The sequence below is a fragment of the Taeniopygia guttata genome, chromosome 1A, assembly GCF_048771995.1.
Source record: "Taeniopygia guttata chromosome 1A, bTaeGut7.mat, whole genome shotgun sequence".
Lineage (NCBI taxonomy): Eukaryota > Metazoa > Chordata > Aves > Passeriformes > Estrildidae > Taeniopygia > Taeniopygia guttata.
Window position 1 is genome coordinate 70,562,161 of NC_133025.1, and position 25,213 is coordinate 70,587,373.

The 25,213-nt window shown below is 46.2% G+C and overlaps 3 protein-coding genes across 12 annotated transcripts in view; 2 read left to right on the forward strand and 1 right to left on the reverse strand.

Annotated features, from left to right (window-relative positions):
- Window positions 1–1,498, forward strand: part of WASHC1 (WASH complex subunit 1) — a 33,145-nt gene extending 31,647 nt beyond the window's left edge. For all 4 annotated transcript variants that reach the window (XM_030263660.4, XM_030263658.4, XM_030263661.4 and 1 more), the window contains one exon: window positions 353–1,498. In XM_030263660.4, coding sequence (XP_030119520.4) covers window positions 353–504 — 152 coding nt within the window. In that variant the 3' untranslated portion in view covers window positions 505–1,498. The remainder of the gene's footprint in view (window positions 1–352) is intronic.
- DDX11 (DEAD/H-box helicase 11) lies at window positions 1,413–18,055 on the reverse strand. Of its 7 annotated transcripts, XM_032746410.3 has the most exons (27): window positions 17,854–18,055; window positions 17,540–17,764; window positions 16,987–17,073; window positions 15,444–15,601; window positions 14,285–14,327; window positions 13,636–13,743; window positions 13,031–13,118; window positions 12,382–12,584; window positions 11,653–11,805; window positions 11,504–11,550; window positions 10,650–10,729; window positions 9,450–9,494; window positions 9,258–9,325; window positions 8,853–8,891; window positions 8,262–8,385; window positions 7,675–7,812; window positions 7,099–7,211; window positions 6,702–6,774; window positions 6,244–6,347; window positions 5,539–5,688; window positions 4,213–4,287; window positions 3,595–3,663; window positions 3,323–3,423; window positions 2,820–2,904; window positions 2,195–2,270; window positions 1,889–2,043; window positions 1,413–1,761 (listed from the first exon to the last, which is right to left on the reverse strand). In XM_032746410.3, exons 1-27 carry the CDS (start codon window positions 17,977–17,979, stop codon window positions 1,732–1,734), a joined length of 2,763 nt encoding a protein of 920 aa, XP_032602301.3. In that variant the 5' UTR covers window positions 17,980–18,055; the 3' UTR covers window positions 1,413–1,731. The 7 variants fall into 7 exon arrangements, with proteins under 7 accessions (XP_032602301.3, XP_032602300.3, XP_032602299.3 ...); XM_032746409.3 differs by having other exon boundaries at window positions 1,413–2,043; window positions 7,675–7,809; XM_032746408.3 differs by having other exon boundaries at window positions 1,413–2,043.
- Window positions 18,056–21,391: 3,336 nt separating this feature from the next.
- LOC115493492 (uncharacterized) lies at window positions 21,392–24,055 on the forward strand. The gene is made up of 4 exons (XM_030263665.4): window positions 21,392–21,501; window positions 22,328–22,543; window positions 22,825–22,919; window positions 23,476–24,055. The coding sequence occupies exons 1-4, from the start codon at window positions 21,447–21,449 to the stop codon at window positions 23,914–23,916; spliced, it is 807 nt and encodes a 268-aa protein (XP_030119525.4). The 5' UTR covers window positions 21,392–21,446; the 3' UTR covers window positions 23,917–24,055.
- Window positions 24,056–25,213: the final 1,158 nt, after the last annotated feature.

Below are 25,213 nucleotides of genomic sequence, written 5' to 3' on the forward strand. Positions count from 1 at the left end.
GGAGGGGTTTGTATGTTTCAGAGGATGGACCCTGAAACTACCTGTGCAGAAGGGACAGCAGTGTCTTTTCTAATGCAGTGCTTGGGCAGCTGGGCCCACTGCCCATATGGGCACTTGAGATGCCGTGGCAGGTCTCTGGGGCATTTAGATCAAAGGTCACACCTCAGTGCTGGGCAGACGACAGCAGGGACTTGTTATGGGGGAGCTGTAGTTAAACCTTGGCATAAGTCTATGACAGCATTAAACATGGCTGTTCTGGTTACCTGGGTGGTGAGAGCATGGCTTTCCTTCTCCCCTTTGCTGAATCTCTAGTTCCCAGGTGTCAATCACTGCTGATTTCCTTCCCTTACAGGTATTTCAGGGAAAGGACCAGGAGCCTCTGGGAACACTGATGCTCCTGGCAGTCCTGCTGGTGCCTTTGCTCGTATGTCGGACTCAATACCACCCCTCCCACCCCCACAGCAGCCCGTCGGTGAGGAGGATGAGGATGACTGGGAGTCATAGATGGGATCCATTGAGTATTAGTGTGAAACTATTGCTGTCTGAAAAATTTCCGTGAAGTTGAAGGAAGCAGGTCCTTATTGCCTTCATTTTGGAAAAAGTGGGAAATGTCATTAATTAAGAGTATGTAAAGGGAAAGCCTAGCTGTCCAGCCTTTCAGCCCCAGCACCACAGGCTGGAGGGCACCAGCTGCTAGAAGCAGGTGCTCCCCTCCCTGAAGGCAGAGCTTGTGCAGACCACAGGGTTTGGACCTACTCAAAGGACAGGTGCCTCACAGTGGAAGTTTCTCAGAGGCATCTGTTTCTTTCCCTGTGGGGCTAATTAACATACAGGGAGCAGGTAACAGCTCTGTGCCATAAGTACTTCCTTCCTTGTGAAGAGCCTGGAGAGGTAGCATCCAGCTGCTGAAACTGGAAAAGAAGCAAACAAGGCTCTTGGGATGAGACTTGCTCAGGATGACAGAGGTAGCTAGGAACAGCTGAAGGATTATGTGGCCGTCCCTGGTGTTATTACTGCCCTCCAGCACTGACCCATGGAAAGAACTCCAGGAAAGTTAAATTTAAGAACTTTGAATTCAGAAACTTAGGGGTTAAAAAGAGCAGAGCAATCCTGTGCTTAAACATGATCAAAGGAGAAGTGCTGTATTGTCACCTTATCTTTATTTCTCTTGTAAGAATGCACTGCTTCAATCCATTGGCTGTTTGAAGCTAGGTAGAAAGAGGGTGAGAAAAAAATGTTACCCATGGCTGCTCCATTACCACTCTGTGTTATTCCACTATGACATAAATTAGGCCCGCTAGTTCCTGTGAAAAGCTCAATGATGGCATTTTTCAGTCAGGCCTCCTACACTTGGTGGTTGATGGGAAAAAACCATATGTGTTCAGTCAAAATAATTACTCCCCATACTTAAGTGTACTTAAATAATACTTGCCATACTTGAGTGTTTTTATTGAAAGTATTTAATCAATTTAAATAAAACCTTAACAGCTGTAAACAAGTAGGTGCCTGCTGCTACTTTCTTCACCTGCCTCAGACCTACAACCAGTTTCCCCCCTGACTGTGGTGCTGAAGGCTCTCTCACCATCACAGCACTCAGATACTGAACAGCAAATATCCACAAGGGAGGCAGAAGGCAGAGATTTTATAAAGTCCATGGTACAGAAAAGCAACAACTTATGTTACTTTACCTAGTCTTCATAATGACAAATGCCATCTGTTCTCTACTCCACATCACAAAGCATCCAACTTGCCTCGATGGAACTGGGAACACACAAAACCAGGCAGTTTGTCCTTGGCCTTACTCTAAAGAGAAGGCCCTAAAAAGGTCCAGATGAGGACAATGGGGAACAGTGTCGGTAGCAGGACATAAGATACGATGAGTTCTGACCTTTCTTAACTCTGCAAATGCTGATCCAAAGGCAGTTTTTACCTGGGTCCTCTCCCTGATCCACTGGGGCAGTTTGTTAAATATGGCAGGGCGTGTGTACCTGTGGTCCAGGAGCAGGATGCTTGCAAAGTCCTTCTGATGGCGAATGGCTCTGCCTGTACAGAGGATAAAAATAAAGAATGGCCCAGTCAATTGTTCTCAGACAAGGAAGATCACGTTCCCATCATCTGTAATGCATCCTTTTTCCTACCCTCCTCCTTCAGTGTGTTTCGTATCCCCCAGCCTGTCCAAGGAAGGATGAATTACCTATCGACTGGTTTACTGCCTTCATGCACAGGTTTTCAATCAGCACTCTGCTTGGTGCCTGGCCAGCAGCTCTGGGCTGGAAAGAAATAGGCAAGTCTCAAAACAAGGATGTAAGTCAAATTGGGGAGTCTTACTGACAAAGTAAAGCAAATACGTTTACCCCTGCAGGGTAAGCAGGTGGAGAGTAAGGAGGAACAGAAGAAAGGCTGCACTCATAAAACTGTGTTGAGCATTCACAAAGAGCCAACCCAAGGTGCCCTTGAAGGCAGAAATCTTGTCCCCAAGAACAGCACCTCCAGTGGGCAATCAGAAGGGACAAACGATCCTGGCAAGCAGCTTCTACCACCCTGCCACCCCCTCTGGGTTGAAAGGTCCTTGCTCCCCTTGGAACTCAGAGCTGCCAGCAAGTCCTGGTGGCATTTCCCTTCACCAAACTTCCTCTGTGTTTAGGGCCACCTGTTCAGGAGCAGCCTGGAGAAGGTTGTGCTCTCAGTACCACACCATCTGGGAATGAGGGCAAGCTTAAGGAAAATAAAACCTCTGAACGCAGCGCTGGGGCTCATGTGCTGGGAAGTTAGTACTAGAAAGCAGAATTGAGAGAGACAGAGGTGTGAGTGGCTTTTACCATGGTTTTGTCAAGCCAAGTCATTTTTTCCTGGAGTTCTGGTGATCTAATGTTGGGGTAAGGCATTCCCACCATAATCACACACCTGCAAGGGAGGACTGCATTATTCTTAATGTCTCATCCTAGAGCACTTTGCCAATAGACTGATAAATTAGAGGTTACTGCACCCCTGAAAGACAGCCAGGCCTGCAAACCAAAGGCAACAATAAAGCACAGCAGTCTGACAAGCACATGCTGAACAGGGCTGCAGAGGGATTCAGGGTGCCAGAACAAGGGATTATCTAGCACAGCAAGCCTAACTGCCTTTTTCACAGGAAGAGTGGCCTGGACAGGCGGGTTTTACACCACCCAGCACACCCTCCTGTTGCTTTAAGCATCAGCTAAGTTGTCACACTTTTCCCCAGGACTTTCTATCCACGCATGTACTGAATGTGCCCATCATGCTTGGAGTCACTACACCACAAGCCAGAGGTGGCTTGGAAAGCAAGGAGCAGTCACCTTACCTTCCCAGGTCATCGGAGAAATTTATCCCTTCACTCATTTTGCCTCCAACTACAGAAAGCAGCAGAGCCCCTGTCATCTGTCCTCCTGTCTGGCTGCAGCACTGCAGGAGAGGGATCAGCAACTCAAATCAGAGCAGGGAAGATTTTTGTGCTTCGGAAACAATCCCACACCTAGGCTACAGCCCTCTTTCCATGTTAACAGTGCCCTCCTTTGCAGCATTCCCATACCCGCTGGCCTGCCACACTCCCACCAGACTGCCTGCTCAGCTTACCTTTATGCACTTGGCATATTCCACTAGCACTTGCTCCACCTGGTTGGCTTTCTTAGGCTCCTGAAAGATCTGTCAGGCACAGTTCATCAGTACAGCAACAGGAAGCAAACAGTTTAAAGAAAGGAAATAATTTTAGTCCCACGCCATTAACATATGGGGAACTGAGGTCATGGAAGGGAAAATTGCCTGAATAACTAACTTAACCAGTAGCTTTCCTCCACCCTGAAAATGCACTACAGCTGGGCTCTGAAGGGAGCAGCAGCTGCTCCTGCCCCTCCAACATTCCCTTTCAGCTTTGGGAGACTTGTTAATACTGCAAGACATTACAAGTCATCCAAGAGCTGAGAGGCAAAAAAGCAATGTGCACCTCTTGCACCTATGAATCAAAACTCTCTGAGGTCAGGAGGCTCTGCAGCTGCAAGATCTTGGAGGACAGGGACAGGACCAATCAATTTGAATCATCAATTTATTCCAAGCAGGGGCTCCTGTTTGTGAAGTGAATAAATTAGCTTTTCATGCAAAGCATAAAGTAGTATTTCTTTATGATATTCTACCACATCTAATTAGTTGCTGAAAACCTCTGCAGTTAATTAAGCTGTATTTTTATAGGTGCTGTACCTTGGCCTGAAACACAGGTAGTTTTCCTAGTAAACAAGAGGTCCAACATATATCTTCTCTGTAACAGTAAAGAACCTACAGAATGTATTTTCCTTTGGTTAGCAAGAAGTAATAAAAATTTTCAGTCTTTCAGTAGAAAAAGAACTGGCAATTACAAATATAAGCCTAAACTAATTTATTGAAAAGTAGCTATTTAAGCTTCTGATTTAAATTAACTTTCCCTGTGTAATTTGTATATAATCTCAATGTGATCTCACCACAGCAACCTCAGGAAAGCCTTGAACCCTCCCCTGCTAAGATTTGATCTTGTGTGCGAGCAGTTGAAAGTTACACTTTGCTGCACTTATCCCCAATTGCCTTTCTAACGCATATCCAATTTGCTGGAGACTACAAAGGCAAAACAAGAACAACTCAAAGTTGAAATCTGGAACAAACTGTATGTGGCCCAAAGCCTTGGAGGAACCAGGCAGAGCACTGGAACCCTGACAGGACACACCTGAAAAGTACTCAGAGTGGTAACTCTACAAACACAGAGAAAATGAAGCACAATGCTTCCACCAAAAACGTACAGGCTGCCCCATGTGCCAGAATGCCAAGAATTACCAAGGCTGTGAAATATCTGGAACTGTGGTAAGTTTTTTAGCTTTTGGTACACAGAAGTCAGAGACAGGGTATATGTAATTTTTCTTTCCCCTGGCACATGATCCAAGATGCCTGCACTGCAACCTGAACTGCCTGACTTTCAATACTCAGCTTTCAAATACCTGTGAGAGTCATTGCAAAGACTTCATACTTGCACTGATCTCACTATTTAATGTTTCTCATTGCTCCTTCAACAGGAGTCACTACTGCTAGTCTTCCAGTTCTCATCTCTACTTCTGGCAGATAGCAAAATGCCATTTGTATTATGTTGTCTTACTCTGCCTAGACCTTGGCTGTGCGGGTCTGTGCTCTAGGGACACACAGATGAGCCTGGGAGAAACAAATTCCCTGTAGGAGCTCAACCCGAACAGCCCCTCCCAGCCACAGGAGAACAAGCCTGCTGGCTATGGATAGCAAAGACTGTCTACCCCCATGGCCACTACACAGAGTGTGCACTTCAAGAATGTAGAGCTGCAATCAATCTCATTTAGACTGCAGCTCAGTGCTCAGCTGCCCAGGAAGTATAATTTATTCATTACTGGAGGGATTAGCTGGATAAACATCCATCCTGTTCTGCTGTGCAGACTATAGGAACAACTCAGAGAGAGGTCCATAAGGCATATGGAATTGTTTAGTTTTTGACACTTCCATGGAAAGTACCAACTGCCCTGGCTGCACAATCACCTTCTTCTTGGATGCCAGGCGGGAGAGCAGCCCTGTCTTCTCCCAGTGTCCGTACACCTGCTTCTCATATTCGTAGGAGGGGAAGAAGCACACCACACCTCCTGGAATCACATTGCACAGGTTGTAAAGGATTCGACCTGTCTCATCCATCTGCAAGAGAGATTAGAGCATATTGCAGCTAACAGGAGCCGCAAGTAATGCCGCTCCAATTCTCTGTTCAATCCCAGGATCACACCTTCCTTACGACATGCCTTAGGGGAGGAAAAAGATGTGGGAAATATGCCAGGTCTGTGAGAACTCCCATGGGGAGCTGGGCATCACTAAAAAGCTATTCACTGCCTGGCCTTCTTCCCTAGCCCAGGGTTTCTGTTATGGCTGTGGAGCTGTGGTCATTCAAGAAAGGAAGGTTTGCCTGAGTGGGTGGAAGTTGTCTCATTAGAACAGATATTGAGAACTGGTTAGCACATCTGCTTGAGATTCAGCAGGGACAGAGCAGACCTAGTGTCTAACTTTGGGTGCTTACTGGCCTGCCACAAGAAGAAGGCAGATGTGCCAAAACACCTGCAGATGCTTCTGTGGTTTGGGATTTCCTTTGCCACGGCTTTTGCTCAGCCCACCTCTTAAACACAGAGTGTACCCTGCTCTGAAATATAAGCATGTGAAGCAAAAAGAGATCCCAAGGAAGGGAACAAAGGATAAACTGACCATCTGAGGCAGGTCTCTGGTCTGGTAAGTGAACTCCAGCTGCTGGTTGGAAGGACCACTGCAAAGGATGATGGGTAAAATATTTTCTGGAGGAATCACATGTCCTGGGGACAAAAACGAGTAGGGAGAGTCAACATTACTGCTGTTAACACAAACTCCATGAGCTGAAGAACTTTAATTGCATTCTAGTGACGGAGACAAATGTTTGCCTGGCTAAGCCAAAGTGCCTAAGTCACTCAGCTGCTCCAACTTCCATCCCCTCAGCCCGTGGGAGGAAGGTATGGCACACTGCCTGCTAATACCAGTCAAGAGCACAGGGGAAGCTCAGAGTGAAAGGGAACTCACACCCCCTTTGCTGCCCTGAGCTTTAGGAAAGACGCCACATTGTTTTGAGGGCTGACAGAATAGTGTTAAAGGCAAACTGCAGCCCTTGCAGCTGCTGAGCCCGTCCTACTCACCACAGGAGAACTCCACGATACGGGCAGGGTCCACACCAGCACGGCACAGCAGCTGCTCTCGGAAATCGGCCACCTAAGATCCACAGAGCAAAGACACGTAAAGTACCAGTGTCTCAAAACCCACGACACCAGCAGCACCAGCACTGCTGGCCAAGGGCAGCCCCAGGCCAGCGCCCCGTCGGGCCCGGCAGAGGAGCGGCAGCGCACACAGCGGCACTGACCTTCCACACAGCCCCCGTGCCCTGCTCCCCGTGGCATCCCTGCAGAGTGACCAATGGCATCACCACGTCCTCCCACTGCTCCCTGTACTACTTCCAACCTACCACGAGCTCAGCCAGCTGCTCTATTTCCATCCCAGCCCTCCTGAGACCCCAGCACAGCATCCTTATTCCCTCACCGGCTGCATGGTGCCTCCAGCAATGATGACAGCACGGCATTCTTCCACAACCTTGGCAAAGTGAACAGCTGGATTCAGCAAGAGGAATTTGAGGCTGCTGTGACCAACTGTGCCTGGGAAAAGGAGAGAAGATCATTCAGGAGCTAGCTGTGACACATACTCAGGTATATGAGAGATTCTCCCTCCTGACCTGGGCACTCTGGCAGGTACCCACCGCTCAAAGTAAGGACTTGCTGTTCAACACAGACAGAGGCAGCAGGAGATAATGCCAACCTGGAAGTTACCTTCTGCTTCCTAATCTCCCTGGAGCTGTACAACAGGTGCAGTAAATTGCAGGACAAAACTTGATATCCAAAGTGGGAGCAGACCTCTGCAAACCCTGGCCCCAATGCCCTTGATTAAAAATTTCCTTGGGGCCATAAGCATCCTCAGACAGACCAAGCCTGCCAGCCTACATCACAGATGGCACAAATGCAAGTTCCCCACAGACTCTTGTATCTCTTCCCTGAGTGCCAGTGAAGCACCCTGCTTGTGACTGACTCGTGCCACCTCTTCCCAGCTCACCCTTTCCAGTACCTTGCCTGTTGAGAATTACTCTGCCATCTTGGTTTGCATTTGTGAGGGCTGAGAGAAATCCTTCAATCTGCATCAGTGGAGAGGAAGTTCGGAGCTGGTCGTGCTCAGCCTCCATGGGAGGACTCTGGGGGGTACCTGCTGGCCCAAAAAAGGAGGCAAGCAAATTAGGCTACACTTCTAAAGACAGCCCAAAACATGCTCTACAGGAACACGATAACCTGGCCTACATATGCAGCCAGAGAATAAACACCCATTAAAGGGGAAAACCCAAATTCTGTCTCATTGCTAAATTAAAAAAAAAAAAAATCAAAAAAAAACCCCATGATTTTTGTGGATGGTACCACTAAGCAAAGCTACTACACACAGTAGCTCAGATCCCAGAGGCAGTAGGTCACAGAAGTGCAAAGTTTGAGTGCATGTGGTGTGAACATGGAATTGCATCTTTCAGCTTGAAAGTGACCTCACTAATCCAATGTACAGTTGCCTAGGTCAGCTAGTGAGACCTGTTAAAAAACACCCATGCAGGACACGCTCTTCAGTCTCTCATTCTGCTCACAGATGCACAAGGAGAGGATGCCTGAACTCACCCTCTTTATCAGATCCCCGCTGAAGGGTGAGAAGAAAGTCCTGCAAGCCAGCCAGCTTCTGGTTCTCCTTGCTGGTCTTCACAGCTGAGGCAGGGCCCCCATATCGCTCCACAAACCCAAGAAGCTGCCAAACAAAAGCCAGAATGACTAAGATTACCAAAAGCAGGAATCAGAGAAGATAAAGGCAGGTTTGCTGGCCTGCCACAATTTAAGTTCCTCAGTAGATGTTCACAAACCAGCCTAATCAGAATTTATCAGCTCCCATTACCTTCCTACACCACTGAATCAAAAGCAAAACAAGTTTCTGATGTCTGTTCTTCCACTGCAACACAGCCTACTTGGCTGGCAAATTTGAGGCCAAGCAGCACAGAATTGGCACACACTGGAATACCGTGGTAAAACACATTATATTTTTCTTTTCTGGATAAGCAAGGGTTAATCTGCCCATATAGTACTTTTTATAGGAACCAGTTTGTTTGCAGAACAGGATGAAGAAGACAAGCTCCCATCAGGTGCTGCATCTTCCATCTCAAACTGCAGGTGTGAAATAGCATTGGAACACTGCTGACCATGAAACCTCAGGGCAAGTACCTTCCTGCTGATAAGGCTCTTCTCACAGTACCGCTGAACCTGTTGGAGGAAAATGAACAGGCATTCAGCACCCTTCTCCCATCCTGATCTCCTTGATCCCTGTCCAGCAAGGCTGTCATTTGCTGTGCTTTTGGGGAGAGGAGCAGAGCTCTTAGTGGGCAAAAGTTTATTACAAAGGCATTCAAGAGAGGAAACACGCAGCGTTAAGGTGCTGTGTTTGGAGGTTCAAGGGGGGGGGAGTTGGATTACTGGAGTAGCAAAATTTCTGCATCCACAGCCCTTACAGTGTAGCTTTGCCTTACAGACAGCTAGAAAGCATGGGTTTTGGTTCTACTTCCAGATTTCACACAATAATCCTAAACAAGTCACCACCAACTGTGCCCTAACAGACAATGTTTGCATTACCTTGAAGAGGTTGATATTGTCAGTCTGGCTCTGAAATAGAAAGTCATTGATGGATTTTAATACCGTCCCTGAAAGGAAAGAGAGAGAAGGGGAAAAGAAATTATTGGCTGCTGCTGGCCCTGCACCCCTTCCTGCCCACACCCATGTCCCTGACTGATAGCTTCATACCCCAGGAGTTCCCTCCAGTCTTACCTGTTTCGGAAACTGCCTGACATCCAGGATTCTGGTTCACATTACCTGTAAAACATGAAACCAATTCAAAGAAGGCTTGAATCTACCTCAAAATTAAGCAGGAAACTAAAGACTGAGCTTGATGGGTACAGTGCACAAAAAAAAACCAAGAAATAACTACACATATACAAAATTTAGCTATACAGACAAAACACCAGCTCCCACTCAGTTTTAATTTGCCCTGTAGAGTAGCCCTACATTGTAGAACAAGTGTGCAGCTGCATCCTAAGGAACACCACCTACATTCCTTCTGTGGCAGGAAGCAGCAGTTAGGATGGGCGATCAGAAATGCTCACACTGTATGTAGTCATCATGCTGCAGAGACAAAGGGAAGGGACTGCAATGCATCCCTCACCCCTCCTCAATGCAGCAGAAGGGAGCTGGTAAGCACAGACAGGCTGGCAGGCAACTGGGAGGAGGGGAAAAACCTAAGGACACCTACATGCCCAGAGCCCGACAGCCAGAACAGGATTAACTGCTGCTGCTCACTGCATTTTATGTCCTAGGGTTTAACACCGACCTCACATCTCACTTTTGCAGCCCCTGCCCCAAAGGGCTGCATTTCCCCTGGCATGGAGGAAGTTCTATATGAAGTTAGGACATGCCCTCCTCAAGACACACTAAGGTCTAGCAAACCGATCACTGGAGAAAAGGAGCGAGCCTTGCAAATTCCTGTGGACCTAAAATCAAAGCAAAATATTTTCTCACAAAGGAAAGGCACCACTCAAGGAAGATTCATTCTGCAGATGCATGCTGACACACATAGGGGCCCTGCTACCAGATGACCCAGAGATTTATTTCATGCAGTTCTTGTGCTACACTGATATACATCTGCTGTATTCCTTGCTCACTTAGCATCTTACATAATCCCCACTTCAACTGGATCTCAAAACCACACAGAAAAGAAAACTGCCTCTACCAACTTACAATGTCATCTGCTGCTTCTAAGCTAGTGAAACAAAGAGAAGGGTTCCAGTAGACATCAGTCAACTTCCCCATGTACAAACCAGCCTGTGAAATAGAACTACTGGCAACTGAACCTATACATAAGCAACACTTCCCTGCAGTCTCTGCAGAGGAGGAAGGGGGACAGTGTCCTGAGGAAGTACTAAGTAGCTCAGAGTTTATCAGTATCCCTGGAGACACAAAAGGTTTCCTTACCTCCCAGCATAGCCACAAACTGCTCCAGTAAATACAGGATCTGCTTAATGTACATCAAGTTCTTTGCCTTCAAATGTTTCCTAAGAAAAATGAGATGTATTTAGGCCCCAAAACCTCTTCAGGGACTAACAGAAACAGATGAGCTGCAGAAACAGGTACATTAACTCTTCTTAATTTTGGAGAGTCAGGAACTAAGATTTCTTCCAAGTTCACTCTCCCTGTTTGTGACAGGGCCCTGTCATCTGGATATCCTGCCCAAGGTAATCCCAAAGCATTTACCCATGCTCCCCCCACTGTTCCTACCATTGCACTTCTTGCATATTAATTACAGTTGGCTTATTACAATGGCAATGATCCCTCAAGACCCTGTTGCAATAATGCTCCAAACATTCAGAGTTATTATCATTGAACACAACAATGAGCCACTGCAGGGATGGCAAGATGCAGAGCCAACACCCACATGCAGCTTCCTCCTCCTCAGAGCTTCCTGCTTCTACCATAATGCCAGTCAGCACAATGGCAGAGCAAGGGAGAGACATGAAAGACTGAATCTTTTGAAACTCTGCATCACAAAGTAAAAGTGATTAGAGAGAGATATTGGGAAAGGAACTGAGTGTATAAGGGTAAAACAGAATCCTCAGGTTACCCCCTTCTCGCTGCTTAGCACCAGCCCCAGGAGTCTGACTTATACGGATTATAGACAGAGATAATGAAGCAAGTGTCTTTTCATCTGCAGAACTCTTAATGCAGTAACTTTCCACTCAGGAAAAGCAAGAAAGACCCTGCAGCCATGGGGCAAGCCAAGGCATCCACAGACCTTGCTCTGTTGAGCTGTTTTTCCTCAAGATCCTCACCTGTATCGCTCCATGTACTGCGACAGCTGGGAGTGGGCACAGCACAGCTACACAAACAGAAAGCAAAAGCTGTTGTTATAAAGGAGAGAAGAAAGAGCACTGCTGGAAGCAGACCTCCCTCTCCATTAGCAGGCCAGGCTGTGACTCACCTGAGAGCCGCTGACCTCGGCACTGTGGATGCAGGTGATGGTGTCTATGAGGTTGTGGGCCTCATCAATGATCACAACCTGGTCCTTCAGCTTGATCCCAGCAGCGTTCCTGGTAGGCTCATGCAAAAGCATCTGATAGGGCAGCACCACCAGCTACAGGAGAAGCACACACTGCCCTGATTCCAGCTGTCATCCTTACAAACTTAAGGCATTCCTCAACCACTCATTAACAGCCCATATCAGAGGGCCAGGCAGAACTCAGCCAAGTGACTTATTATGGGAAAAGTAAAAACAAAACCAGGACAGGAGCACATGCTTGAGAGGGGTACTGGGACATAAGCTGAAGAGATATTATTATGCTGCAATTGCATATGGGCTCCGGTTACCTTCTAAATCTCCTTTGGAGCACTGAAAGCATGTCTTCAGAGAGAACCCAGCAAGGAAGAAGAGTGGTGTAAGGGCTGAGAGTACACCTGTACTGTCAGTATTGCCTCACATTTGCTGAACTGCTCAAGTATTTCAAAATGCTAAAACATACAGCATCCTTATGAACTTTTAATGGGAATTCTTGTTTTCCTTTGCTCTCTGAGCAAAACTACAGAAACAGCTGACAGAAACACAGCCGGTTTACAGACTCCCCCAGTCTAAGTAACAGTACCAGAGGGAGCAGGCCATCAGTTCATTCACAGAGTGCCTGGCATTAATGCCACTAAAACTGTTACGCCTTACCTGAGCAGCAGGGATAGCGAATCGACTCCCATAATATGGGCAGGCTTTAGTCTCCCTTCCCAAGGACACCAACTGCTCAATATCCTTCACTTCCACTAGAACTTCATCACGGAGAAACTGCATTTGCTCAAAGGAATAAAATGGGCACATGGCACGACTCACACGTCTCTTCTTCCCCTCATTCTCTTCATTGCTCTTCTTTTCTAAGACCAGAAATCAAAAGAAAACCACAAGCAACACATACAATAGCCTAGAATAACTTTGTAGAACCTCATGGATTTCAAACAAGCTTTGTCCTGTGTATTCCTGACCTATCACCTATTTTAAAATTATTGAGCAGTAACCTTTCCATCTCCACTTTTGCCAGTTAGATTTAGCATGTGACATCTTCCAACATTTCTAGCTTTGAGTTAACAAACACAAGTATCTTTCTGTACAGAAGTCCTGACCAGCTGAAGACACTCAGAAAATTCATCCTGATGTCAGCATAACCTGGAGATCAAGAAAAGCACCAAGGATTCCCGTTCCTCCAACCTGTCATTTTCAAGCTTCTTCCACTCTTGCTAGAACTGACTGGGAGTGCCCACTGTCTCCACACTCTCATGACACCTTTATTGGAATTGCTTCCCCAGACTGGGAGCATTCTTACCATGTTTGTTCTTTTGCATCTCCATGCAGCGGTCATTGATGAGCTGGAGAGCGCCCAGGCGTCGCACCTCCTCATTCACACACAGATTCTGGCACGTGTAAAGAGAGGAAGAGGAAAAGAATCAGTTCACAGGTGTGCACCACCTGCTGTAGAATGAAAGATTTTCTTTAAAGCAATCTCAGGCCACATTCCAAAAACAAAAAGTCTACCAGTTAGACATTGTACATACTAACTGCTAAAAACGTGCTCAAAACTTATAGAAACTTAGGAGGAAAAAATGAGAGAAAGAGGGCTCACTGCTACACAACAGCTTCTAAAAAATGCTGTCAGAAGTACTAGTCTACTAAGAGGAGCACCTCAGTGACTCAGACATCTGTAGTACTCCATATCAGAAAAGGTAAAACATATTCTTGTATTTACATCAAAGGGTATATTATCAAAATAGAGTTCACAGAAAAATGTACATCACACAGATCTGTGTTGCAACCCATGGCTGCCTTAGTTTTTCAACTGGAGACTCAGCCAGGCCTCAAGGTGACTTCTGTGGCACCAGATCCACACAGCTCCTGGCAATGTATTCTGGGTCCCTGAGAACCAGCACGTACCTGCCTGGATCCCAAGGAGACCAGACGGATGTTTTTGCCAAAAGGACTTTTCTGCACCTCATGCACAAACTGGGACAGCTGGGAGTGAGTGCGGCTGCAGTAGTAGATCTGCAATGAGCAAGAACAAAGGGAAGACAAGAAGAATATGGAAGCCAATCCCTACCTATGACCAATCCTGTAAGGAAGCAGCCAAGCACTTCTGCAAGGCTCACCTTGCTCAAGCCTTCAAAAGCACAAAGGAAGGCATATGTTTGAGTGTCACCTTAAAACTGCTCAGGCCAAAAGCCCCATTTTTGTTTTCTCCTCTGGATTTGCTTTTGTTTCCATTTAATTTTCCAAGATGTCTATAAAGCAGGGACTCACCATGGGAGAGTAATAAAAAACTATTTATTGCTGTGTGCTTTTAGAGCAAGCCACAGCAAAAACTAAGCAGTGCTAGCACAGCAAGCTGCTTAGGTAGGTAGTGTAGTCCAGAAGTAGATGAGCACAGCAGAACTAGCTGTCTTTATCAACAAACCTGGCAGGTTTTGGAAGCTAGTTCCTAAATCCTTCTGTACTGCCTGACTGTTGGAAAGGTGCAAGGAAGCCATAATTCTGCTTACTCCTACACTATTCCATGAAGAGGCATTATTTAATTTCCTCATCTCACCTTAGTCACATGCTCCTCTTCCAAATCATCATCTTCTTCCAGCCTAAGAAAAAAGAAAGCTCAAAGTTTCCTTTCAGCAGACCACTGACAGTAAGAATCAAATGATGCTCCGCCACAAGAGTGGGGTCTCAAGAGAGATGATTGAGTCGAAAAGAGCCTCAGAACTCATCTCAGGCAGCAAAAGAAAATTTAACTTTTTAAGAACACTGTAAGTATGCATAATCAAGTCAAGCCTTTCTCTTTAAAGGAAAAATCTCTCCTGGGCTGTGCCTTTTTTCCAAGTTCAATAATTTTTTTTCCTTTGGATTCAGGGGCCTCTAAGCCTCAGGCATAAGCTAATCAGTGCTATACTATTCTTTGGTGTCCTTATTTATTTATTTTTGAAAAGCTTTCCCATTAGCAGCAGTTTACCACCCTCCAGATATTGCATAAAGAAAGGCTTCAGGAAAGCATTCAACTGCCATAGAGCTCCTCAAAGGCAGCAGCTGTTCAATGTTTGATAAACTACCTACATATAAAAAGTGCTTAAGTGTTCTTCAATGTTTAAGGCAGAAAGATCTGTCTAGACAATAATTAGTAAATTTGTAATTTAAATGTGTTTGATTTTCTGTGAAGTATGGCTTCTGGCTTTCTGCATAAAGCAAATGCATGAAAGAGAAAAGTGTGCATGGGATTTTCATGCCAAAGCTCTGTCTTCAGAAATGTGAACATCTCTGCCTTTAGAATATCAAAATATGCCAGTGCTAATCTGGAGAACTGACAGCTTCCTCTGATTTCCTTAGTTCCATTCTGCTTTTCTAATGCAAGGAACTTGATCTCGAGTCATTAACTCAACATCTAGAGGCACTCTTTGGGAAGCTGGGCACAGGTAAAGGCAGGACACTGCTACACATTTTAAGGTGCACTTTCCCACAAAGCACTTAAGTCACTCAGATCAGTTTAACAAAAGTTTAAAAAAACCAAAACAAACCAAACTAAAATCCCCACAAACAACCAATTAGATAAAACCCCAGAACAACCACAACCACTGCCTTACACTGTTTGAAAAGGTGATAAACACTTTTCAATAAAATCTGCACAACTTCTTTAAACAGGGCAAGACAAAAATTAGACCAAAAATGTTTCCTTAGCATGGAATCCCCTCAGTCCCTGTCCTTACCCAGATACCATTTTCTTTTCATCATCACTCTCATATTCAGCAAGAATCAGCTCCTCCTCATTGTGATCTAGCTGGTCTAGAGCACTCTCTCCAGCTCCCTGGGAAAGAGCCTCCTTGCTGAGCTGAAGAAGGCGCCTGGCCTCATCCTCCTCGCATCTCTAGAAGGAATACAAAGACACAGTATTTCCCATAAAAAATGAGAGTAGCACTGGGGTTGCTTTATGGCATTAACAGGTCAGAAGACAGCACAGTCCCTCACAGAAGGTTGAAGCTGTTCAGCCCTACAGAAGGCAGCTGTTACCAACAACCAAAGACTCGCCCACACAGACAGTTATGAAGGGGAACCATAAAGGACCTTCTCTGCAAAAGGCCTGCTGAACCAGCAGACCCTCAATGAGATGTTCACCTAATCCAGTATTAGTTATTTAAAGTGCCCCATAAAAGATGTCTGCCTGAGAGAAAACAGTGTGTAAACCTGAACAAACCTGTAAGGACATAATCAAACACTCTGTGCACATTTCACTCAAAGCTAGAATCAGCTCAGCATCAGGTTTAGAACAAGATTTCTCTTGCTGCTTTATCTCCAGTTGTATGACTGTTACTCAAACACAAGTCTACCTCCCTACAAAAATTCAGTTGAACTGTTGAATAACAGTTTTCTGATTTACTTTTGTGTCACAACAAAGAAAAGTTCATTTTTTCCATCTCAAAATCGTATCTTCCAATGTCAATGAGCGTTTTATTACCATGAAATGATACAGAAAATGCAGTTAGTAAGCACTACAGAAAATATGAATCACGTGCTTTTCTAAATCTCCATAATATTTCTCTCAGTTGCTTTCTTCTTTTCATCGTGCTTCTCATTTCACATGCTCTTAATCCTCTTTTATGCAACAAGTTCTTTGTTCCATTTGTTTTTTATTTGCCATTCTTTACTATTTCTGTCATATCCTTTTGACAGGGGTTGACCAAAACATTACACAGTATTTGAGATAGAGCACACTATAAATTAATAGCCTGGCAGGCTAATAAATCTGTTTGGGGACTTGAACTGAGTATTTCTGGGAAGTATAACTCATATAATAAAAAAACATCAAGAGCACTAAGGCCAGTTCATGTGCCAAAATGAGAGGAAATATGTATATGTGAACTTTAATACCATTTTTATTCGAGAAGTATAGACTGTTCACACATGTTCATAAAACAGATCTTTCCAAAAAATGCCTTAAAAGTATTAAAAAAAAAAGTATTAAAGCTTTTAAAAGAAAAGAGAAAGCTAGAACGCAATCAGAACACATATCATTTCTGCCCACACACAAAAACTGTCACCTGAAATTATCAATGTACATATTGGTTTTCGCATCTGTACTTTTAAAAGAAAATTTAACAAATTATTTCAGATGACTAATTGCGGAAACCTCATACAAAAGAGCTCCTCAAACAGGTGGGTTGGAAAAGTCAGTGTGAAGTTACACATAAGCAAATACGAACAACACTGAAGGTAACCAAAACAAAAAGTTTTGAGATCTGTGGAATAACTCACCTTCCTCTTTGCTGCGTATTTTAACTGAACATTGTGCTGAATTTTCTCAAGACGATCTTCTCGCTTTTTCCTTCTGATCTGCTCTTCCTACAAAAATGGGAGAGTGTAAGCAAGATGAAGTGGATTTAGTCCTCAACTCTTGGTATCACTAATGCTCTGGGCATAGAAAAAAGATTAACAGAAACAGAATTGCCGGTGCAGGCTGCCATACTCCTAGAGCGCTCACCTACGGAGTGCTCCTCTGCTCAAAGCAATAGCGTTTCCTGTCTTGGGCAACCTCCAGGCAAAGATACACCTCTACCGAATTCGCCTCACCTGTTCTCCACTCATCATCCAGGATACAGCACCAGTTTGCCCAGAGAGGTGGTGGAGTTCCCTTCCCGGGAGATGCTAAAAAGCCACCTGGATAGTGGGTACTGCGCTCTAGGGACTGTGCTCGAGCAGAGAGGCTGTTCTAGGTCCCCTCCAGCCCTAGCCATTCTGTGACTATGCGACATCAACCCTCCCGATCCTTTCCTCGTTACTTCACCTCTGCACACGAGCGCTTCCTCACCTTCAGCCTGTTCACCATGTCCCGCTCCTCTTTCTTCTGCACAAAGGCCGTGACCCAGTCCGGCTGCCCGGCCGTGTCCGCGCTCCCCGGCCGCGCCTGCGGCGGGCTCGGCCCGTCCTGCCCGCCGGCCCCGAGCGCCAGCAGCCGCTCCTCCTCCTGCCGCCGCTTCTCCTCCCAGTCCCGCAGCCAAGACAGGGCCCCGCAGATGAGGCTCAGCGATTTTCCCTGTCACGGACAGCCAACGCGGTGAGGAGCGCTGCCGCCACGGCCGCGGCCCCGCTCGCCACAAGCGCGGCTCGGCGCCGCCGCCTCACCGTGCCCGTGGGGCTCTCGAAGATGCCAACGCGGCCGGCCTCCAGCGCGCCGTACAGCGCCTCCATGAACTGCTCCTGGATGCGGTACGGAGTGTAGGGGAACGGGAACCGGCCCGGCATCTCCATCCACCCCGCTTCGAACCGGGCGCCGGGGCCGCCCCTTCCCCTTCCCCTTCCCGTTACGGGCGGAAGGGCCGCCCCGCACTGCCCCCGGGCACGGAACGCCTTCCCGAGCTGCCCGTGCCCGCCCGCCGGGACAGAAAACTAGATTACGGGGGAGGGAAGGGGAAATTTGTTAGGATAATAAATTGTAATAAATAAATAAAGAATGTGTTATTTAGGATGGAAACGCACAGTAATAAAACACTGCAACTTAGAAGGGGTTTATATAACACGCAGTCCTTAAATGCCGAACTGTATATGTTCATACTCTGGAAACAACAGCGACCTAAAGAAGGATGGCATAAAAAGAACAAGTCAATTGCAATAAGTCTCTTCACCAGCAGTGAGAACTCATGGTGTACTGGTTCAGGCCATCTGGGGGCAAATCCTTTCTTTTTGGGTTAAATAATATAAGGCCACATTTTTGTGCGTGTTTTGTTGATGTCCCACGTTGGAAGGAGTTTCAAATCAGCAGCAAAAAACCTGGGAGAAGCTATAGACTACCTTTTGTTATGTGTAGTACATATAACTCGCGCCATTTCTAATATGATATATGTGATATTGAATATTTGTTAGAGTATACACGTTTGTATTAGGATTCCCCCCCTGACCCTCGCAGGTGAGACTGGGTGTAGATTGGAAACTGATTTACAAGTAAGAAGGTACAGCTCGCCAGGAGATGGGCCATGTGTGGGGAGATACAGAAACCCCAGGTGCTGTTCCTTCGCGTGAACGACCCGAGATGGATATCATGGAAATCCTCAGGCAGATACATGTGAATACAGCGTTCCCAAATTCCTGTAAATTTCATCAAGGGATTGAACAAACTCCGGACACTGAATTGTTCTCCCTCATCACTAAAAAAAGAGAATCTTATTAACATATGGACTCTGAATAGAAGAAAGGACTGATTGCTGAAATCTTGGCCTCAGGCGGAATTTTCCCTATAAAAACTGCTTGTGCCAGGATGGAAGTGTGTGGGCATGGAGGAAAACCTCTGCTGAGGCTGACTCCTTGTTGCACACCCAGGGCTGACCCCGGGCTCGGCACTGTTCTTTCCTTGTGGCTGGCTAGATAGAATTTGATCGAAAAATAAATACTTTATTTTTTCATATTAATTTGGCTGGACAACTTTTCATTTATAACACTTTCAACTGGAAGCACTTCTGCATATAGGTTTTCTGGGACCAGCCATTAGTTTCGTGTTAATGAAGTGATACATGGAATAAATAAATAGACTCCACAACCTGAGGTAGTTATGAAGTATGTAGGTACTGTTGGCACCCGGCGCAAGCGAGATAGCTCTCTGAAAACTCTAACAACCACCTTTATTCCCAAAGGTGTTCCATATGCAGTACACTGCACAACTTTTCATGCATATTCAACCCCTGGCCCCACCTGTCCTCACCTTTCATGTTAAATAGGTCCATGCCCTTCTGGGCACGCGTGGTTTGCTGTGGTGGTCCTGCAGGGATCTCTGGTGGTCTCTTGAGGCGGAAGATTTTGGTCTTCCTCATGATTGAACTTTTGAACTCTTCCTCTCTGCGGTATTGGTCTCTTCAGCCAATATTCCCATGCTTGATCATGGAAGAAATCAGCCTACAGCACAGAAACATCCACCCCTACCCAGCAGACTATTTTTTTCCTTTCTTCCTTCTTTCCTTCCAGTCATAGCGCCCTTTTCCTTAAAAAGAAAGCTCTGCAGCAAATTGTATCTACATTTCATCTACAGATCAGATAGACAATTGAGTAGAATGATAAACTAGTTTATTAACCTTTAGACTGAAGCATTTGGAGGTTCCTGGTTTTTCATAGATTATACTCATTTGGAAACACATTGGAAATTGTATCTACATTTCATCTACAGAACAGATAGACAATTGAGTAGAATGATAAACTAGTTTATTAACCTTTAGACTGAAGCATTTGGAGGTTCCTGGTTTTTCATAGATTATACTCATTTGGAAACACATTGGAAATTCATGCTAGAGTGTGAAGTACGATGGGCTGGACAGCACTGCTTACAGCCTGAACATCATCCTGTTCAGTCATGGAATAGGACGTGATGTAGCAGATTAAACCCCTCAGTTTTGTTTCAGCTGGTCTGCAGATTTTGGAAGACACCACTACACTGGTTATACCAATCCCCAGAGTTTTGTTTACAACACTCAGGGCTGAAAAACATTTGCAGTACAAAGGTACTCAAAAGCACCTCAGAGCAGCAAACTGACCCAAATATTGTCAGCACAAAAAGAAGAAAAAGCCATACTTTGGTTTATGTCTTTTAACATTATGAGCATATTCTTTGCTGAAAAATATACAAGATGGATTTCATTTTGGACAGGGTCATTTTGAAAGGGTATTAGATACCACAGGACTTTGCCATACACTGCCTACAGATCTTCCTGGAAACAGAATCTATTTACTGAGGGAGCAGAAGAGGCAGAGTAAGTGTGGAGTGTGCAGCATGGTACACCCCAAATTTTCAGCACTCAGCTCCTCCCTTCCCAGACATGTTCCATGCAACTTCTTACCTTGTGAGCAGTCTCTCTACTGGCTCAATGTTGGGCTGCTTCTGGTCAAAAATCTGCTTTTCATTTATCCAAAAGGTTAAAGCCAAGCTGGGGACTGCAGGTCCTGATCAGAGGAAGGAAAACAGATGTAATAAATACCTATCATGGTAGCAGTGCTGTAGGGTGGGATTACAGGAGGATAAGTATTTAGGAGCTGGAAGTAACCTAGACCATAGGAAAATGATGCCCAAAAATGTGACTCAGGGTCACTGTCTGTCCTGCCATGCACACTGTGACACCACTGTTCAGGTCCAATAACCAGGGCCAGCTCAGGTAGCACACACGTGTCAACCAGATGTCCAGAGAGCCACCTGACAGCTCACTGCCTTCCCACAGGTGTCTGAATGTTCTTCCTGCTGCACTTCCAGACCAAAAATGCCTCCTGATGAGTTTTGTGTAAGAAAACTATCAATTCCTCAAACCATTTTCTCTCCATCCCCTTTCTTCCTAGTGTTCTCTGCCATGGTCTGGAGCCCTGTTTAGTGCTTTGTGGATCCTGTCTTAGTGGATCAGCCAAGCATGCACAGATCTGGACAAGAGACAAGATTTTGATCTGCTCACACATTATCAACAGCAGCAGCCCAAAGGCAGAATTTCTTGTCCTGTGCTACAGAAAAATGGCCTTTTGACTGCCTCTTTCCAGATAGATTTTGTAGGGCTGGCAGTGAGCAGAAAAAAAGAGTCACACACACCTGTTGATGCACAAACACTGCCTGGGGGAGGGGACAGCAGGATGGGAGGCAGCAAGGAGGAAGCAGGAGCAACGGAGGATAGAGTGTTTGAATGCAGGTGTCTGTGACATCAGTGGCAGAGCAGCAGAGATGACAGCTCTGGCAGGGCAAGTGGGCCCCAACTGTCATGGGCACTGCTCCCAGTGTCATGACAGCCCTGTGGGCTTGTCTGGCTTTGTCTGGTGAGTAAGAAATGTCCCTCCTCCAAACCCAGTTGTGAGGAAGGGCAGCCAACCCAGCTGCTCTGCAATCTCCCCTTTGCTCCTCAGCTTGGGCAGTTTGGAGGCAAAAGGGAGGAATGAAGCACCCTCCAATGCCTCAGGTGCAAAGATCCCAGGGCTTACAATTTTGGCAATTTTCACCACTGGAGTTGGTATTTTATTCATCAAGGAGGGCCACAGAGTGACCTTAGAGCCAGAAAGGAGTCAGATCTGGATGCAGTTGGGCACAGGCAGGAGCAGAGGTGAAGACTGGAGATGCCGTGACAGGGACAGCTGGGTGCATTAAACCAGACACGAGTGCTAAGGCACAGATCTGGAGTTAACCCACAAAGCTAAGAGGGAAGAGTTGACCCAGTAAAGCAACAAGGGAAGCAGGAGAAAGAGGTCTGAGAGAGGACTTTGGTTAAAGACCTATTTACCCAGAGGAAGAGAGTTTGTAGAGGCTAAAAATCTTGGAAGGAAACAGTAATTGCTCCAGCCCCAACAACAGAGCAATATTCTCAGTTTCAGCCATGACTTCCAAGACATTTCTTCCAGTTCAAGATTTGAATCTCCAGAGCTTTGTTGAAGGTCCCTCAGCCACATACTGTCACTCCTTTCACCATGGGCGTAGCAAGTTTTCCACAGGTCTGGACCTTCCATCTCTAGCTTGTAAATGCATTTTCCATGTGCTGGATCCTGCACCCAGAAAAGGCAACAGAGATCTGGATTCAGTCCTCCAGCTCTTCCGAACATGTGGTTGGCATTTCCTCCTCCCTCTGACTCCCTGCACTCTATTTTCCACCAGTGCTCTTGGGCTGGGGCTGCGTGGCCGGCCCTCGGGGCACAAAGGCACAGCAGCCGGGAACACCGCTCTCTGACCAGGAATATCACCAGTTCTTCGAGTTCCTGCGGGTCACCGTCCAAGCCAGCACTGCCTGCCACCTTCGTGAGCTGTATGGCTGCAAGAACTCACTTGTCCAGAGACTGGATGAATATGAAAACCATGGAGTCATCCCTCCAGGTAAAGCCAACCATGATTCCCAAGGACAGGCAGTTGGACAGGAGTCCTGCACGGCCCTGATCACTCACATTTCATTGGATCCACATGTGTTCCTAGGACCAGCCTCCTCTCACTCCTTGGGTCATGAAGATGACCAAGAAGCAGTGGAGTTTCCCAAAAGGTCCCTATATGACACAGGGGTTTTCATGGAGGGATGTCACTCCACAGGGAGGTTATTGCTAAGGGGGATGCCAGCACTGGAGCCTATCACTGGGTCTGTGTCTTTATTTGCCTCTTTCCAGGTCCTATATGCTCTGAACTGCCAGGAAATCCTTTCTTCCACAACTTCTGCACCTTTTCTCTTTATCGCTGTATTATGAAAAAGTATTTCCTTAAGGTGAGTTATTTAGCTATTTCCTGAAGACTATGGTGTGCTCTGGGCAATTAATAGGAAAAAGAGAGAGCCCTGAATATGAGTAAGTGGGAAGACAGAAAGCTAAAAGACAGGGAAGATAGAAGAGAACCATGGGCAGCCCATCATCCAGGGGCACACACACCAAGCTGATTAGCTAACACAGATGGCACCTGCAGCTCCTTGCCAAAAAGGAGACTTTGCAGAACGCATTCTTCAAGGAAATGAACCTTTGAGGACCACCTCAGCCCTCTTCCCCAGTTCTCATTCCCAACCAAGTTAGACAACCTAGATTTCTCCAGAAGAAAGGTGGATTCATGTAGGCCAGAAGAAGAGAGCAAAGAGAGCTGTGAATCCTAAGAGAGATTTATGGGAAGACTTGACAAGGAAAGGATATGAAGGTTTATTTTGCTTTCCTGGGCTCATCTTAGTAGGAAATGGGAAAGATGAGATTGTGCAGTGAGAGCTAAACCCACAGAACAGGGCTGTGCATAGGTGCCTGCTCCTAAGGCTCTCCAGAGGAATGTTTTCTGCTCCACAGAGGACCATGTGCCCAGGACAGAGCAGAGTGAATCAGCACATCAAAGAAGGCACCAACATCATCATGAGCAGTGATGCCATGTCATCCAGCAGCTTTGGTCCCCAGCCAGCTCCCTCCCTGTCTCCCACGTCTCACTCCAGACCTGGCACAGAGGCAGCTGTGATCCCCACCTCCTTACCTGTGAACACACAACCAAATCCTTCTGGTGCACAAGCCACAGAGGTGACAGCCAGTGGCCAGCAGCAAGGACATCTGCCCAACAGCGACATCGAGGATCTCCTCCTGAGGATAATGGACAGCGAGGTGCAGACTTCACTGCAGATAATGAAGTTGTTGATGTCCGTTGGGAATACAGTGAAGGAGGAGGAGTTGCAGAAGGCTGCCACGAGCCTGCTGGTGGCCCTGAACAACGCAAATGTGTCTTGGTCACCAACCAACTGATACAGCTCAACAGTGTGGTAAACACAGGGGAAAAGCCATCTCTTCCAAATGCCTGGGGAAACAGAGCCATGAGAAATGCTACTGCTCAGAATTCAAAGAAAAAGATTGCATCCTCTTGGAAGTAAATGTATTGAAAATATATCATTCCCTCCTGTAAAAACTGTTTGCTCACCATTAATAGTGTTTGTCAAGGGATGTCACGGGAGAACGATTGATGGCTTTTCTTCATTAAATGTAGGTGCTCCTGCTCAAAAGCATTAAGAGAAGAACCTTCTAGGAGGTCACTGAGCACTGTTGAAGTTAGATTTGCCTGTTTTGCTACCCAGCAGTCAAGATGGCCCAATTCCCCAAGTGCTTTGGCTGCCATGGCAAGAATGCAGAAACTGCAGCCCTTGCTGGTAATGACCAATGCTCAACGTTTGAGTCACAGTGTTTGTCCAGTTCTAGTACACTGCGCTTAACCTTTTGGATAGCCGAATTATTAACTGTAGTCTGCCAATTTAAAATTTGTGTTTAGTTAGGAGAAAACAGGGACAGCTGCCTGATAATACATAGGCCTCCTATAAGATGAGAGGGGATCGCTGCCCAGGCCCTCTGCCCACAAATGAAAAGTGTTCCCTTTGGGAGTTTCAGGGGCACGTGACATTCACTCAATGGAAGGTTGAGGTGCGTGATGGCTTTTTGCACCAGCTTGCCACCTGAAACTCCTTCCGGTGAATTTTAACAGAAATGTAAGATCCAGGGTAGTAATTAGAGAGAACTCATATCAAAATTTTTTCAGAAAACAAGGAAAGAAAGTCTGGGACCTCTGGGTCCTCTACTTCCTTAATCTTCCTCCGATTGGAGGTGATGGTGGCATCTGATAGATCACCAGTTTGTGCCAGGGTGTTAGTTTGGTGATGGCAATCTATCTCTTTCGGTGGAACATACGGCTTAAAATATTTATGGGGAACACACTTCGGACCCGAGAGTGTGGGTATGCTTGTGTACCCCTGCCCCCAAGTAGTAATTCATGTGGCCCCTGGGTCTGCTGCATCTCCAGATCTTTTATGAGCACGGGTGGCTTGTCATGGAATTCCAGCCTGTTCTTGTGGCTGGAAGTGTTGGATTACCGGTAGGTTGAGGGTTTGGGGACTTGAACTCCAGCTCTCATTTTCTGGCCTACATTTCACTTTAGCCAACTCCTCAGCATCAGAGGAGTACTATCTGATGGGCAATCCTTTCAGTACCCAGTAGCTGCTGTTAAAACTTTCTTGGTGTTATCCCTGCTTCTGTCTGAATCTTTGTACCTTCCCCC

Bases quoted from the DNA above. Each gene is read 5' to 3' on its own strand.
- DDX11 (XM_032746408.3), bottom strand. From the start codon at position 17,979: ATGGAGATGCCGGGCCGGTTCCCGTTCCCCTACACTCCGTACCGCATC. The intron at 6,775-7,098 runs GTGAGGGAATAA...TGTGGATCTTAG, and splicing joins CTGGAGGCACCATGCAGCCG to GTGGCCGATTTCCGAGAGCA. The intron at 5,689-6,243 runs GTCAGTTTATCC...TCTCTCTTGCAG, and splicing joins CCAGAGACCTGCCTCAGATG to ATGGATGAGACAGGTCGAAT.
- LOC115493492 (XM_030263665.4), top strand. From the start codon at position 21,447: ATGGGCACTGCTCCCAGTGTCATGACAGCCCTGTGGGCTTGTCTGGCT. The intron at 21,502-22,327 runs GTGAGTAAGAAA...ATTTTCCACCAG, and splicing joins GGCTTGTCTGGCTTTGTCTG to TGCTCTTGGGCTGGGGCTGC. The intron at 22,544-22,824 runs GTAAAGCCAACC...GCCTCTTTCCAG, and splicing joins CCATGGAGTCATCCCTCCAG to GTCCTATATGCTCTGAACTG.